The sequence below is a fragment of the Oncorhynchus keta genome, chromosome 14 (genome assembly GCF_023373465.1).
Source record: "Oncorhynchus keta strain PuntledgeMale-10-30-2019 chromosome 14, Oket_V2, whole genome shotgun sequence".
Lineage (NCBI taxonomy): Eukaryota > Metazoa > Chordata > Actinopteri > Salmoniformes > Salmonidae > Oncorhynchus > Oncorhynchus keta.
The window spans coordinates 66,138,651-66,154,566 of NC_068434.1; the positions used below are offsets into that span (position 1 = coordinate 66,138,651).

Genomic DNA, 15,916 nt, shown 5'->3' on the forward strand with positions numbered 1-15,916 from the left:
TGGACCTGTTTGTTGTCCCTGCCTGTCTGGATCTGTTTGTTGTCACTGCCTGTCTGGACCTGTTTGTTGTCCCTGCCTGTCTGGACCTGTTTGTTGTCCCTGCCTGTCTGGATCCGTTTGTTGTCCCTGCCTGTCTGGACCTGTTTGTTGTCCCTCCCTCTCTGGACCTGTTTGGTGTCCCTGCCTGTCTGGATCTGTTTGTTGCCCCTGCCTGTCTGGATCCGTTTCTTGTTCCTCTTTCTCTGGGCATGCTTGCTCTCTCTCACTTATACAGCTCGCATGTTGATCCCTGCCTTGCATAGAAGCCTCTCTTTCTGCATGACCCTTTAAAAGATCATGAACATCATTCAGTTATGCCTAACAAAAGTAAGACATATGCTGTCATATGCTGTATAAATGTAACTGAAAGCTTAAACATCTACTCGCTTATTTTATCACTAACCTTCATCAGACATGCTTCCTCAGCCCTGTCAGCCTCCAGATTATTTTCCTCATTCTTGTCTGCTGTGTTTTGACATGCATTGTTATTAAACTCATATTTACTATAACTCCATGCTCAATATGTGATTAATCAGTTGAAGTTGTCATTTGTTTGAACTGGTCAAATCTTCCTTTCTCCCTGAGTTGGCCTTCGGCATAGCTGCTGGCCCTGCCTCTCTTGAAGAATTTCCGTATATCCATGTAACTTTAGTCCTTAGCTAGCCTATAGTTTAGAAATTAAGGATAATACAATGCCATTGTGATCAACACAATGTCACATTTTCTACACACGACCAACTGAATTGAGTATGATTGAGTATTGAGTATGACAATATATATATATACATGATGTTACGTCTGTCTCATTTTCGCATGGCACAGATAGCAAAACTACATTAAATACAACGTTAATTAGATATCATATTAGATACCATATAAATTTATGTCGAATTTAAAAGACACCGTTAACGTTACTGTCTGTTACACTGTAATTTACAGACAGCCTTCACATAAAAACGTATTGGTTAACAAAGCTTTGATTATGACCAAAGTCTAGTGGTCTAGCGACGTCCCTAGCGACGTCCCTGTTTTGTATATACCCACTGTTTACATGAATCGCGCAAAGTTGCCTGTTTTAGTCATGTCTTTGGTCACGTTTGAGTGGGTCAAACAAAAACACTCCAATGATGGTTGATAATAGAGCCTCGCACAATGGAGGAGATGGCTGCAGGATGATATTGGTGAAGAGCAACTGCAGAAACTTGCAGTCAAAACGTGTTATCCTTGTAACGCAATAAGCCGGTGACCGATTTGACAAAAGTGACCTGCTCGAACGCGTCCATTCTGTATTACGACAAGTGACCTGTCTTGAAAAACCGGAGCGTTTGAAAATTGCGGGTGGGGCAACACGGATGTCAAGAGACTATACTATACTGACTTCGCCTTTCCGCTCTGGTTTCCGAGATTATTACAAATATCGACGAATTTATTTACAGCCATAATAGGCTTTGAAATAGTCTTCACTAACAACTCTTTGGATGAAATCCGGAACGTAAGCCTACAGTTAAATTCGTTTCTAATGTATGGATTCTGTCGTGACTTTGGTTGTTTACACTGTCAAGACATATCGTTTCTTTCTGAGTTGCTGTAAAATATAATAATGTTAACGTGTACCCTAACATTATGATGTAAAATAGGTTTCTCATCGGACAAATCTACAGAATTTGACAATTTCCTATGGTTGAAGACATTTATATCGGAGAAAAAAAGGATTTATCTCAAGAATGAAATATTATACAGTATTACGTAATCACCCTTTTGGCATAACTTGTCTTAACGTTAAAGTAGGCCAATCAGGCCTGTTTTCATTATTCTCACGTCAAAACATGATTTGATTTATTTTACCTTATTTTTCTATATTTCAGGTAAAATTAATGCATGTGTGAAGCAGCTAGTGAAGATGTGCCTTCCTGGTATCTTCATTGTTACCCTGTTGACCCTCTCAATTCCTGCTGTCCATGGTGGGAAAGTCCTGGTGTTTCCTCAAGACGGCAGCCACTGGATCAACATGAAGGTTATTATTGAAGCGCTGCATTCAAGAGGTCACAGTGTGTCAGTAGTGCGGCCATCAGACAGCTGGTACATCAAGGAAACCTCCCCTCACTACAGTTCAATCACAATTGATATTCCAGGTGGAGCTGATGAGCAATTCTTTAGCTCATTTGTGTCAAGACAAATACAGATACAGAGAGAGGGAAAGTCTGCTTGGACTCGTTTTAGTTTGGACATGGAGTTGAAGGACAGATTTTCTGAAATGCACCGCAAAGTGTGTGAGATGGTAATCCAAATGTTAGAGAATGAACCGTTGATGCAGTCTATTAGAGAAACCAAGTATGACTTGGTTCTGACAGACCCAGCCAATGGGGGAGGTGTTGTGCTGGCGCACTATTTAAATGTGCCCCTTGTTTTCAATGTTAGATGGACTATACATGGTGAGGCTCATTTTGCTATTGCTCCCTCTCCACTATCGTATGTTCCATTTCCTGTTGCAGAGTTAACAGACAATATGAGTTTTTTTCAGAGGGTCCGTAACTTCCTAGTTTATGTCATCAGGCAGCATCTGTACAAACAGACAGTGGGGCCTCATTATTCCGCTTTGGTTAGTCGTTACTTTGGTCCTGAGGTCGACTACTTCTCATTGTTTCAAGCTGCTGATTTATGGCTCATGAGAGTTGACTTTGTGTTTGAGTTCCCTCGTCCCACCATGCCTAATGTTATATATATGGGAGGGTTCCAGTGTAAACCTGCCAAACCTCTTCCCCAAGAACTGGAGGAGTTTGTGCATAGTTCAGGGGAACATGGAGTCATTCTCATGTCTTTGGGGACTTTAATTGGACAACTGCCACATGATATAGCTGATGAGATAGCTGCTGCTTTTGCCCACCTGCCTCAGAAGGTAATCTGGAGGTACAAAGGAGACAGACCAGCTACTCTGGGCAACAACACCTTACTAGTTGACTGGATGCCTCAGAATGATCTGTTAGGACACCCTAAGACAAGGCTGTTTGTAGCTCATGGAGGAACAAATGGGATTTTCGAGGCTATCTACCACAGTGTTCCAATAGTAGGCCTTCCTCTGGTGTTCGACCAACCTGACAATCTTTCTAGAATGAAAGTGAAGGGTGTAGCAAAGGTTGTGGATTTAGCAACTCTAGATAGAAACATTTTCACCCGAGCCTTACAGGAAGTTCTGGATGAGCCGTCCTACAGGATGAACATGCAGAGACTCTCCAGGCTACACCGGGACGTGCCAATGGAACCCCTGGACACTGCCCTCTTCTGGATTGAGTTTGTCATGAGACACAAAGGTGCTGCTCACCTGCGTACAGAGTCCTACAAAATGCCCTGGTACTCCTACCACTCTGTAGATGTAATAGTGTTTTTACTGACTGTTGTGTTTTTTACTCTGCTGGCTTTCATTGGCATTATCAGATGTTTCTGTTGCAGGGCATGTTTGAAAATAAAAATGAAAGAGGAATGATTATGGATTTCATCTGTAGAGAGAGTGGTACATACAGTATATGTACAAAGTGTGGTACATACAATATCTATACAGAGTATGGTACATACTATCTGTACAGAGTGTGGTACATACTTGTTTTCTCACTAATTTTACTTTTTGTTCACTTGACAAATACAGTTGAAATCGGAAGTTTACATACACCTAAGTCAAGTACATTTAAACTCAGTTTTTCACAATTCCTGACATTTAATCCTAGTAAAAATTCCCTGTCTTAGGTCAGTTAGGATCACTACTTTATTTCAAGAATTTGAAATTACAGAATAATAGTAGAGAGAATTGTTAATTTCAGCTTTTACTTCATCACATTCCCAGTCGGTCAGAAGTTTACATGTATTTGGTAGCATTGCCTTTAAATTGTGTAACTTGGGTCAAACGTTTCAGGTAGCCTTCCACAAGCCCATTCCTCCTGACAGAGCTGGTGTAACTGAGTCAGGTTTGTAGGCCTCCTTGCTTGCACATGCTTTTTGAGTTCTGCCCACAAATCTTCTATAGGATTGAGGTCAGGGCTTTGTGATGGCCACTCCAATACCTTGACTTTGTTGTCCTTAAGCCATTTTGTCACAACTTTGGAAGTATGCTTGGGGTCATTGTCCATTTGGAAGACCCATTTGTGACCAAGCTTTAACTTCCTGACTGATGTCTTGAGATGTTGCTTCAATATATCCACATAATTTTGCTTCCTCATGATGCCATCTATGTTGTGAAATGCACCAGTCCTTCCTGCAGCAAAGCACCCCCACAACATGATGCTGCCACCCCCGTCAGTTGGGATGGTTTACTTCGGCTTGCAAGCATCCCCCTTTTTCCTCCAAACATAACGATGGTCATTATGGCCAAACAGTTCTATTTTTGTATGATCTTTGTCCTCATGTGCAGTTGCAAACCGTAGTCTGGCTTTTTTTAATGGCAGTTTTGGAGCAGTGGCTTCTTCTTTGCTGAGTGGCCTTTCAGGTTATGTCGATATAGGACTCGCTTTACTGTGGATATAGATACTTTTGTACCCGTTTCCTCCAGCATGTTAACAAGGTCCTTTGCTGTTGTTCTGGGATTGATTTGCACTTTTTGCACCAAAGCACGTTCATGTCTATGCGTCTCCTTTCTGAGAGGTATGACGGTTGCGTGGTCCCATGGTGTTTATACTTGCGTACTATTGTTTGTATAGATGACCATGGTACCTTCAGGCGTTTGGAAATTGCTCCCAAAGATGAACCAGTCTTGTGGAGGTCTACCATTTTTATTCTGAGGTCTTGACTGATTTCTTTTGATTTTCCCATGATGTCAAGCAAAGAGTCACTGAGTTTGAAGGCAAAACATCTACAGGTACACCTCCAAATGATGTCAATTAGCCAATCAGAAGGTTCTAAAGCCATGACATCATTTTCTGGAATTTTCTAAGCTGTTTAAACGCACAGTCAACTTAGTCTATGTAAACGTCTGACCCACTGGAATTGTGATACAGTGAATTATAAGTGAAATAATCTGTCTATAAACAATTGCTGGAAAAATTACTTGTGTCATGCACAAAGTAGATGTCCTAACCGACTTGCCAAAACTATAGTTTGATAAGAAGAAATTTGTGGAGTGGTTGAAAAACAAGTTTTAATGACAACCTAAGTTTATGTAAACTTCCGATTTCAACTGTATATGTGGCATTTATGTAGATATACGGTATTGTTGACAGTTGTTTTATCTATTTGCTTTTTGAAGATTTTGCTAAATAAACAATTGCACATTAACTGTTCAGCCCATTTAAGAAAAGTCCAAATGTGCATTTTAAAATGTATGCTGTTATACTTGTGTGTAGCTGCTTTCTTTGTGTGTAATCGTTAAACTGATGTCGATGGTTATTCTCCAGAAGACCGGTAAGGAGCTCTAACCTTTTAATAAAGTTATGCATCTTAGATGTTTGGCAAAAACACTTTGGCCCTCATTGGTTTCTCTATTGTGGAGGTAATTTCAAAAGAACAAACAACTTTCAATCTGTCATTATCCAGACTAACGACAACATCATTCTTCAGTAATTCAAGAAGCGTTGATAATTCAGAGGTAATATGATCCTGTGAGCTCTGAGGAGGAATGTGAAGGGCTTTTCATACTGGTGCTTATAAAATTACAGCATTGAACTACAATACAAAAGCCAACCAAGGCGGTCTGCATAGAGCAGAAAGAAGTCTGACTTTTCTCTACAGGACTCTGGTTGGAAGCCTCACTTAGTTTTTGCTTCACTTAGAAATACACAGAGTATATTTCCCCCCCTTTGCCCTCAGAACATCCTCAATTCTTTGGGGCATGGAATCTACAAGGTGTCGAAAGCATTTGACAGGGATGCTGGCCCATGTTGACACCAATGCTTCCCACAGTTGTGTCAAGTTGGCTGGATGTCCTTAGAGTGGTGGACCATTCTTGATACATGGGAAACGGTTGATTGTGAAAAACCCAGAAGCGTTGCAGTTTTTTACACAAACCGGTGTGCCTGGCACCTACTACCATCCCTGTATGGTAACAGATGTTCATAATGTTTTGTGCACTCAGTGTATTATAGGACCTTAGGATAATTGTTTAGTTGATGCATGCCAGCAAAGGCACTACACAACACTAAACAATACATTAATTGCAATATAACGGTGACAAACGATGCCCACAAGCTGTTTAGCCCTACATAAAGCTGTCCCAACAGAAGAGCTATCTGTTCAGCACAATGGAGTGAATCCTTACCACTGCTACTCCTTGCTATCAGCGGAGCCTTGTCTGGCAGCAAAACAGTCCATTCAGGCTCATTTACTGCCTACTAAAAAAACAGCTGATATGGCTGACTTGTTTAAACAAATGTGATTTCTATTGACGATTGAGATGTACAAACTATGGCATAAGGGAACGACGAGCGGATAAGAGGCCTTCTGTAATTTCAATTATGACAATTTCGATTAGTCAATATGTTCAGCACTTTTGAAATGTACAGAGACAGAATTCAGAACATGGGCCATTTTTACAGTATTCTCCCTGTACACCAAGTCAGAACCGTATGATAAATAAAGGGGGCATATAAGCAGACAATGAAAGCTCTTACAATATTCAATGATTACCTTTCTCTAAAACAGGCTATAAGCTACATGTGCACCACCAAGTCAGAACAGTAGGCTAAGTTATGAGGGGGAAAGGGACCAAATTATTAGGGTGAGGCACATGGGCTACTAACAGCTTACTACATAACTGTCACGACTCCCGCCAAAGTTGTCTCCCCTGCCTGTTCGGGCGGTGCTCGGCGGTCGTCATCACCAGTCTACTAGCCGCCACCGATCCCTTCTTCCCTTTCTGTTAGTTTAGTCTTATTAGTTTCACCTGTCCCTATTTGTGTTTTCTGGATTTTCTAGCCTATTTAAGCTTGTTAGGCTCTAGTTTGTGCGGGATTATTTTGTGTTCATGTTTAGTGTTGGATGTGGTTTTGTGCTCCGGACCGTTTTACCCTGTGTTTTGGGTTGGTCAGTGTTTTCCGCCCTGTGTTTGGGCATGACCGTTTGTGCCAGAATAAAGTGCCTATTTTTCTCGAACCCTCTGCTCTCTGCACCTTACTCCTACCTTCCACTCCTATTCATCCATGACAACAACATACACTTAGTATTACTTTCTTAGCTGGCATATTACATAATTTATGCAACAGCATACAATACATTTTTGGAATCACCTTGTTGTTCTGTGGTCACTTGAACAGGACGGTGGTGCGGCAGTCCTTCTTTTGGCCAAATTTTGTCATCCAACTTTGTCATCAAAGTCTGGCATTCTCTGGATTTATGGTGCTTTCAATATAACTAGGAACTCTGGGAAAAAAAGAAGGTTGAATCATGATGTCAGTGATATTCAGGTCGGAGCTCTAGAAAGTGGCCAAAGTTCCCGAGTTGGAATTCCGAGTTGGATGAGCATTCAAAACCAATTTTCCCAGTCTGAGCTCTTTTTTCCCCCCAGAGTTCCCAGTTGTCTTGAACTCACTAAAGTCTGAGATTTACCAGTTCAGAGTTTCCAGTTGCTTTGAACGTGGCAGAAATCATGCTGGATTGACAGTATGGCCAATGTATTCAACCTTTTCTGGCCCATGGCATGTGAATGCTTTCTTTTAAAGCTTGGAAAAGAGACTCTTAAACTCAGACATGGACCACACACCCACTCCACTGAATAGCAGGCTAATGATTGCTTTGCAATGCTTTCAGTTACCCACTGATTTCTTCCAAACCACTCATTGTTGAATTTGCGTTGTCCAACTTGTGTAAAGTTTATGTCCAATGGCCGATGAGCACAGATACATTTCATCTATAATTTTTCTTCATATGACAATGATTGAAAAGGATTTGCCAGTAGATTGATGACTGCTTGTCTAGCTTGCTAGCTAAGATTTGGAAGGTATGATGTTGACATGATGAGTCCAATCAAAGCTACGGTAACGTCATTTGATATAATTTTATCTGTGGCCAATGACCTTGAACCTTCTTGGATGGGCACTTCTAATGTAAATCTATGGCAGCACAGATTTTGCAGTGATTTAGTGTCCCCATGACTGACAGAACACTGAGCCAATCATGGCACAACTAGAGAACATTACCAACCCATTCGCTACCACAGAAAGCACTGAGCTCGGCTGAAACACTTGCATTTTGGAACTGCCTTACTCAAGAAAGCAAAAAAGAGACCATGTTTGTATGTGACTGTATGTGACTTATTAACTCTATTATTATTATATTTTTTTACATTGTTTGCATACTGATATGTGACACGTATTAATGGCAAAATAGCATCCAAAACAGCCAACAACAACAAATAGCCCTTACACAGCCTGGAGGTGTGTTGGGTCATTGTCCTATCGAAAAACAAATGATAGTCCCACTCAGCGCAAACCAGATGGGATGGCGTATCGCTACAGAATGCTGTGGTAGCCATGCTGGTCAAGTGTGCCTTGAATTATAAATAAATCAGAGACAGTGTCACCAGCAAAGCACCCCCACACCATAACACCTCCTCCTCCATGCTTCACGGTGGGAACCACACATGCGGAGATCATCCGTGCTCCTACTCTGCGTCTCACAAAGACACGGCGGTTGGACCCAATAATCTCAAATTTGGACTCATCAGACCAAGGACAGATTTCCACCGGTTTAATGTCCATTGCTTGTGTTTCTTGGCACAAGCAAGTCTCTTCTTCTTATTGGTGTCCTTTAGTCGTGATTTCTTTTCAACAATTCGACCATGAAGGCCTGATTCACACAGTCTCCTCTGAACAGTTGATGTTGAGATGTGTCTGTTACTTGAACTCTGTAAAGCATTTATTTGGGCTGCAATTTCTGATGCTGGTAACTCTAATGAACTTATCCTCTGCAGCAGAGGTAACTCCTGTGGCGGTCCTCATGAGAGCCAGTTTTATCATAGCGCTTGATGGTTTTTGAAACTGCACTTGAAGAAACCTTCAAAGTTCTTGAAATTTTCCAGATTGACTGACCTTCATGTCTTAAAGTGATGATGGACTGTCCTTTCTCTTTGCTTATTGGAGCTGTTATTGTCATAATATGGACATGGTCTTTTACCAAATAGGGCTATCTTCTGTATACCACCTCTACCTTGTCACAACACAACTGTTTGGCTCAAATGTATTAAGGAAAGAAATTCCACAAATTAACTTTTAACAAGGCACACCTGTTAATTGAAATGCATTCCAGGTGACTACCTCATGAAGCTGGTTGAGAGAATGCCACAATTGTGTGAAGCTGTCATCAAGGCAAAGGGTGGCTACATTGAAGAATCTCAAATATAAAATATTTGGTTACTACATGATTCCAAATGTGTTATTTCATAGTTTTGAGGTCTTCACTATTATTCTACATAATACATTAATAAAAACCCTGGAATGAGTAGATGTGTCCAAACTTTTGACTGGTAATGTATTTATTTTTTTGTTAGCTAAACAGTTGGGGCTCAGAACAGGTGGGGGCTCTGCCCCACCTGTCCTGAATGACAGGTCGCCACTGAGTAATGCATAATTAAAATCCTCCTCAGACATAGCATAACTTATCTGACTAAGTTTCATTCAAGTTTACCATGTAATTGATATCCCAGCCTTTACCCTCTTTTGTATTTGTCATACACGGGTGTGCGCAGTTTACTGCCCAGCCAAAGTAACTTGACCAGGCACATTTTTCTAATGGCTTTTGTGCTACTCCATTATCTTTACAAGATGAAGTATGCAATAAAGAAATGAGGTTTTAGTGTGTACAAGTATGAAAGTCCAACCCATGAACATGTTAGAAACATGAACTGTCATAAAATGACTACAAATTTCTATAGGATTGAGGTCAGGGATTTTTGATGGCCACTCCAATACCATGACTTTGTTTTCCTTAAGCCATTTTGCAACAACTTTGGAAGTATGCATGGGGTCATTGTCCATTTGGAAGACCCATTTGTGACCAAGCTTTTTCTTCCTGACTGATGTCTTGAGATGTTTCAATATATCCACATACTTTTGCTTCCTCATGTTGCCATCTATTTTGTGAAGTGCACCAGTCCCTCCTGTGTAACCGATATGAAATGGCTAGCTAGTTAGCCGTGTTGCGCGCTAATAGCGTTTCAATCGGTGACGTCACTTGCTCTGAGACCTTGAAGTAGTTGTTCCCCTTGCTCTGCAAGGGCCGCGGCTTTTGTTGAGCAAGGGGTTACGATGCTTCGAGGGTGACTGTTGTCAGTGTACAGAGGGTCCCTGGTTCGAGCCCAGGTAGGGGCGAGGAGAGGAACGGAAGCAATACTTTTACACCTGCAGCAAAGCACACCCACAACATGATGCTGCCACTCCCGTGCTTCACGGTTGGGATGGTGTTCTTCAGCTTGATTTGATTTGCACTTGTCGCACCAAAGTAAGTTCATCTCTAGGAGACAGAATGCATCTCCATCCTGAGCGGTATGACGGCCGCGTGGTCCCATGGTGTTTATACTTGCGTACTATTGATTATACAGATGAACGTGGTACCTTCAGGCGTATGGAAATTGCTCCCAAGGATGAACCAGACTTGTGGTCTACAATTTTTTTCTGAGGTCTTGGCTGATTTCTTTTGATTTTCCCATGATGTCAAGCAAAGAGTCACTGAGTTTGAAGGTAGGCCTTGAAATACATCCACAGGTACTCCTCCAATTGACTCAAATTATGTCAATTAGCCTATCAGAAGCTTCTAAAGCCATGACATCATTTTCTGGATTTTTCCAAGCTGTTTACAGGCACAGTCAACTTAGTGTATGTAAACTTCTGACCCACTGGAATTGTGATACAGTGAATTATAAGTGAAATAATGTGTCTGTAAACAATTGTTGGAAAAATTAATTGTGTCATGCACAAAGTAGATGTCCTAACCGACTTGCCTAAACTATAGTTTGTTAACAAGACATTTGTGGAGTGGTTAGAGTTTTAATGACTCCAACCTAAGTGTATGTAAACTTCCAACTTCAACTGTATGTACTGTATAAACCATCTGAGCCTTTACATTTGGATGTATGCCAAACCACTTTAGGGTTGTGAATGAACTAAATGGATTATTATTAGTGTGTTCATTGATTGATCAAAATCTGTACCTTGGATTTCCCTTCATGAGGATGTGACATTGTACAGTGAAGGTGTCATGTGGTGTAGTAAATGATATACTCATAAATCCGGCTGTGGGCTATAAATCTAAGTGATACGGTTTCATCCTTGGTGTAGGAGGGGGAAGGCTTTATTCATACTTCTGTGTTTCTCTTTTGCCGATTGACTTTGACTGTTCTACTGAGTGGACATTTGTGGAGACGATAACTATTCTGGATGTGGATTTATACATCTTTGCGACCAGGAAGTTGAAACACTGATTATCAAGGTAAATCTACAGTATTGATAAACTAGAAAGAGCAACAACAAGCTAATTACCTTGGTAAATGTATTCACCTTTTATGCTACTGTACTACTACTGAGGTCAAATGATTAAAACTGCCTTGAAATAGTTCCATTCTACTGTATAACTTACTGTACATACCAGTACCTACATATAGTGCCTTCACTTTTTCCACATTTTGTTGTGTTACAGCCTGAATTATTTAAATATACTGTTTTTGTCACTGGCCTACACACAATACCCCATAATGTCAAAATGGAATTATGTTTTTAATTTTTTTCCCAGATTAATTACAAATTAAAACCTGAAATGCCTTGAGTCAATAAATATTCAACCCCTTTGTTATGGCAAGCCTAAATAAGTTCAGAAAATGTGGTTAACAAGTTACATAAGTTGCATGGACTCACTCTGTGTGCAATAATAGTGTTTAACAGGACTTTTTTTATGACTAATCTCTGTACCTCACACATACAATTATCTGTAAGGTCCCTCAGTCGAGCAGTAAATTCCAAACACAGATTAAACGACAAAGACCAGGGAGGTTTTCCAATACCTCGTAAAGAAAGACACCTATTGGTTGATGGGTACAAATAAAAAAAGCTGACATTGAATATCCCTTTGAGCATGGTGAAGTTATCAATTACACTTTGGATGGTGTATCAATAGTAGAAAGTCACTAGAAAGATACAGGCGTCCTTCCTACTCAGTTGCCGGAGAGGAAGGAAACCGCTCAGGGCTTGATGGCGGTGATAGGAGAAAACTGAGGATAGATCAACAACATTGTAGTTACTCCACAATACTAACCTAATTGACAGAGTGAAAATACAAACACATGATTGAGTACCACTCTCTCTATTTTCAAGCGTAGTGGTGGTTGGTATCGTTAAGGACTGGGGAGTTTTTCAGGATAAAAAAATAAACCGAATGGAGTTCTCATGTAAATGACATTTTCTGTATAGATTTTTAAAAATACATTTCTAAAAACATGTCTTCACTTTGACATTATGGGGTATTGTGTGTAGATGGGTGAGAGAAAAAATATATTTAATCAATTTTGAATTTAGGCTGTAACACAACAAAATGTGGAATAAGTCAAGAGGTATGAATACTTTCAGAAGTCACCATTAGTATTTGTTTAATTCTTCAAGCTCTGTCAAGTTGATTGTTGATCATTACTAGTCAGCCATTTTCAAATCTTGCTATAGATTTTCAAGCCTATTTAAGTCAAAACTGTAACTAGGCCACTCAGGAATATTCAATGTCGTCTTGTCATTCTAATTTAAAAAATATATGACATCTTTCCCAGGTCTTCTGAAAGGATACGAGATGCATCAGTTTATATTAGTCTTAATCACACTCCTGGTCTTATGGCCAACTACTGTTCATGGTGGGAATGTCCTGGTGTTTCCAGTGGAAGGCAGCCATTGGATCAACATGAATGTCATTATTGAAGCGCTGCATTCAAGAGGTCATAGTGTGTCAGTAGTACGGCCATCAGACAGCTGGTACATCAAGGAAACCTCCCCTCACTACAGTTCAATCCCAATTGATATTCCAGGTGGATTTGATGAGGACTTTGCCACAGTGTTTGTGGGTAGACTTCTGGAGATCCAGAGAGAAGGAAAGGGTGCATGGGCTCGTTTTAAACTGGAAATGGAGCTCACGGTAAAAGCCGGAGAGATGCATGAAAAGGTTTGTGAAATGCTTACATACATATTTGAGAATAAAGAGCTGATGAAATCTCTCCAGGATGCAAAGTACGACTTGGTTCTGACTGATCCTGCTATGGCAGGGGGAGTTATACTGGCACACTACCTTAGTTTACCCGTTGTTTTTAATGTCAGATGGACCATTCACGGTGAAGGTCATTTTGCTATAGCTCCCTCTCCTCTTTCATATGTTCCTATGGTAGGGGCAGAGTTAACGGACAAAATGACTTTTCTTGAGAAAGTAAAAAATGTACTGATTTATGGAATGAGCTCTGCTCAGATTGCACATGCTATTAGTCCACAATACACTGCCTTGGTTAGTCAGTACTTTGGTCCTGAGGTCGACTACTTCTCATTGTTTCAAGCTGCTGATTTATGGCTCATGAGAGTTGACTTTGTGTTTGAGTTCCCTCGTCCCACCATGCCTAATGTTATCTATATGGGAGGGTTCCAATGTAAACCTGCCAAGCCTCTTCCCCAAGACCTGGAGGAGTTTGTGCATAGTTCAGGGGAACATGGAGTCATTATCATGTCTTTGGGAACCTTAGTTGCACAGCTTCCTCGTGATTTAACTGATGAATTGGCTGCTGCTTTTTCCCAACTGCCTCAGAAGGTAATCTGGAGACACAAAGGAGACAGGCCAGCTTCTCTGGGCAACAACACCTTACTAGTTGACTGGATGCCTCAGAATGATCTGTTAGGACACCCTAAGACAAGGCTGTTTGTAGCTCACGGAGGAACAAATGGGGTTCAAGAGGCTATCTACCACGGTGTTCCAATAGTAGGCTTACCACTGATTTTTGATCAACCTGACAATCTTCACAAAATGAAAGCCAGAGGAGCAGCGAAGATCCTGGATATTTTTACAATAAGCAGGGATATCTTCCTCCAGGCCTTACAGGAAGTTCTGAATGAGCCGTCCTACAGGATGAACATGCAGAGACTCTCCAGGCTACACCGGGACGTGCCAATGGAACCCCTGGACACTGCCCTCTTCTGGATTGAGTTTGTCATGAGACACAAAGGTGCTGCTCACCTGCGTACAGAGTCCTACAAAATGCCCTGGTACTCCTACCACTCTGTAGATGTAATGGTGTTTTTACTGGCTGTTGTGCTACTTATTATGCTGACTACTGTTGCAATCATCAGGTGTTTATGCTTCAGGATGTGTAGTAGACTAAAAATTAAACATGAATGAAGTTATTTGAGAAGGCCATTGTGTATTGGCTTGAATAGCAAAACACCAATGACAAATACGAAAAGCAAAAATGTAAATACATTATTTACTGGAAAGAGAGATTGATACCACATGTTAGCATAATGGATAGTTGCCTACTTGACAGTAATGGATATTAGCGTTGTTTTATTACCTCTGCAGCCAAAAACATTTCATATGTATTATATTTCATCATATAAATGATGGCATAACTTCTGTTTTGATAGTCAAGCAAAGCAATAATATTGTATTCTGTACTTGATACATCACTGTACAAAAGCCTGGGCTTTTTTTTCATTAAATAAATAATTTATTTAATAAAAAATGCATTGTACAGAGAGACTGTGAGTATGAGCAGTTGTTACATTTGAATTTGTCCCTGGTTAAACCTAATATCCAGTTTTACACATGAGACGACACATAACATTACTCCCTTTCGACAGTGCTACATGTGCATATTCTGCTTAGTATGAGATATATCTTTTTTCTCTGAATAATGTCAACTATTGTATGTATTTTAGCTGGGCCTAGGATTGGGCCTGGGAGTCAGTGGTCTGGGAGTGATGGGATGGGCCTCACAATAGAATGAGAAGGCCAGTCAAGAGAGGTACTCCTCCCATACAGGGTAAAGACCAATCCTTTATTGCATACCTACAGATGGCCACAATGGGCACCATAGGTATTGAAGTGCAGCCTAGCCCAGGCCAGCCCAGCTCAGATACTGGGCCAGTCAAAAGTCTGGACACACTTACTCATTATTTTTATTTTTTTACTATTTTATACATTGTAGAATAATAGAATAATAGTGAAGACATCAAAACTATGAAATAACACATATGGAATCATGTCGTTACCAGAGAGTGTTAAACATGTTTTTTTAAATATATATATATATATATATATATATATATATATATATATATATATATATATATATATATATATATGGAATGCTGGAATGCTTTTCCAACAGTCTTGAAGGAGTTCCCACATATGATAAGCACTTGTTGGCTGCTTTTCAACTCATCCCAAACCATCTTAAATGGTTTGAGGTTGGGTGATTGTGGATGCCAGGTCATCTGAGATGCAGCACTCCATCACTCTTCTTCTTGGTCAAATAGCCCTTACACAGCCTGGAGGTGTGTTGGGTCATTGTCCTGTTGAAAAACAAATGATAGTCCCACTAAGCGCAAACAAGATGGGATGGCGTATCGCTGCAAAATGCTGTGATAGCCATAATGGTTAAGTGTGCCTTCAATTCTAAATAAATCGGAGACAGTGTCACTAGCAAAGCACCATCACACCTCTTCCTCCATGCCTTACGGTGTGAACCACACATGTGGAGATCATCCATTCAGCTACTCTGCGTCTCACAAAGACATGGTGGTTGGAACAAAAAATCTAAAATTTGGACTCATCAGACCAAAGGACAGATTTCCAACATCAACAGTTGATGTTGAGATGTGTCTGTTACTTGAACTCTGTGAAGAATTTATTTGGGCTGCAATTTCTGATGCTGGTAAGTCTAATGAACTTA

The 15,916-nt window shown here is 40.5% G+C and overlaps 2 protein-coding genes across 2 annotated transcripts; both read left to right on the forward strand.

The window, feature by feature from the left end:
- Positions 1 to 1,187: 1,187 nt before the first annotated feature.
- LOC118393813 (UDP-glucuronosyltransferase 2C1-like) lies at positions 1,188 to 5,480 on the forward strand. Its single transcript, XM_052462168.1, has 2 exons — positions 1,188 to 1,531; positions 1,905 to 5,480. Exon 2 carries the CDS (start codon positions 1,940 to 1,942, stop codon positions 3,518 to 3,520), a length of 1,581 nt encoding a protein of 526 aa, XP_052318128.1. The 5' UTR covers positions 1,188 to 1,531; positions 1,905 to 1,939; the 3' UTR covers positions 3,521 to 5,480.
- Positions 5,481 to 11,281: 5,801 nt separating this feature from the next.
- LOC118394158 (UDP-glucuronosyltransferase 2C1-like) lies at positions 11,282 to 14,719 on the forward strand. The gene is made up of 2 exons (XM_035787394.2): positions 11,282 to 11,439; positions 12,761 to 14,719. Exon 2 carries the CDS (start codon positions 12,781 to 12,783, stop codon positions 14,359 to 14,361), a length of 1,581 nt encoding a protein of 526 aa, XP_035643287.2. The 5' UTR covers positions 11,282 to 11,439; positions 12,761 to 12,780; the 3' UTR covers positions 14,362 to 14,719.
- The last annotated feature ends 1,197 nt before the right edge of the window (positions 14,720 to 15,916 follow it).

Coding starts and splice junctions, on each gene's coding strand:
- LOC118393813 (XM_052462168.1), top strand. CDS start 1,940: ATGTGCCTTCCTGGTATCTTCATTGTTACCCTGTTGACCCTCTCAATT.
- LOC118394158 (XM_035787394.2), top strand. CDS start 12,781: ATGCATCAGTTTATATTAGTCTTAATCACACTCCTGGTCTTATGGCCA.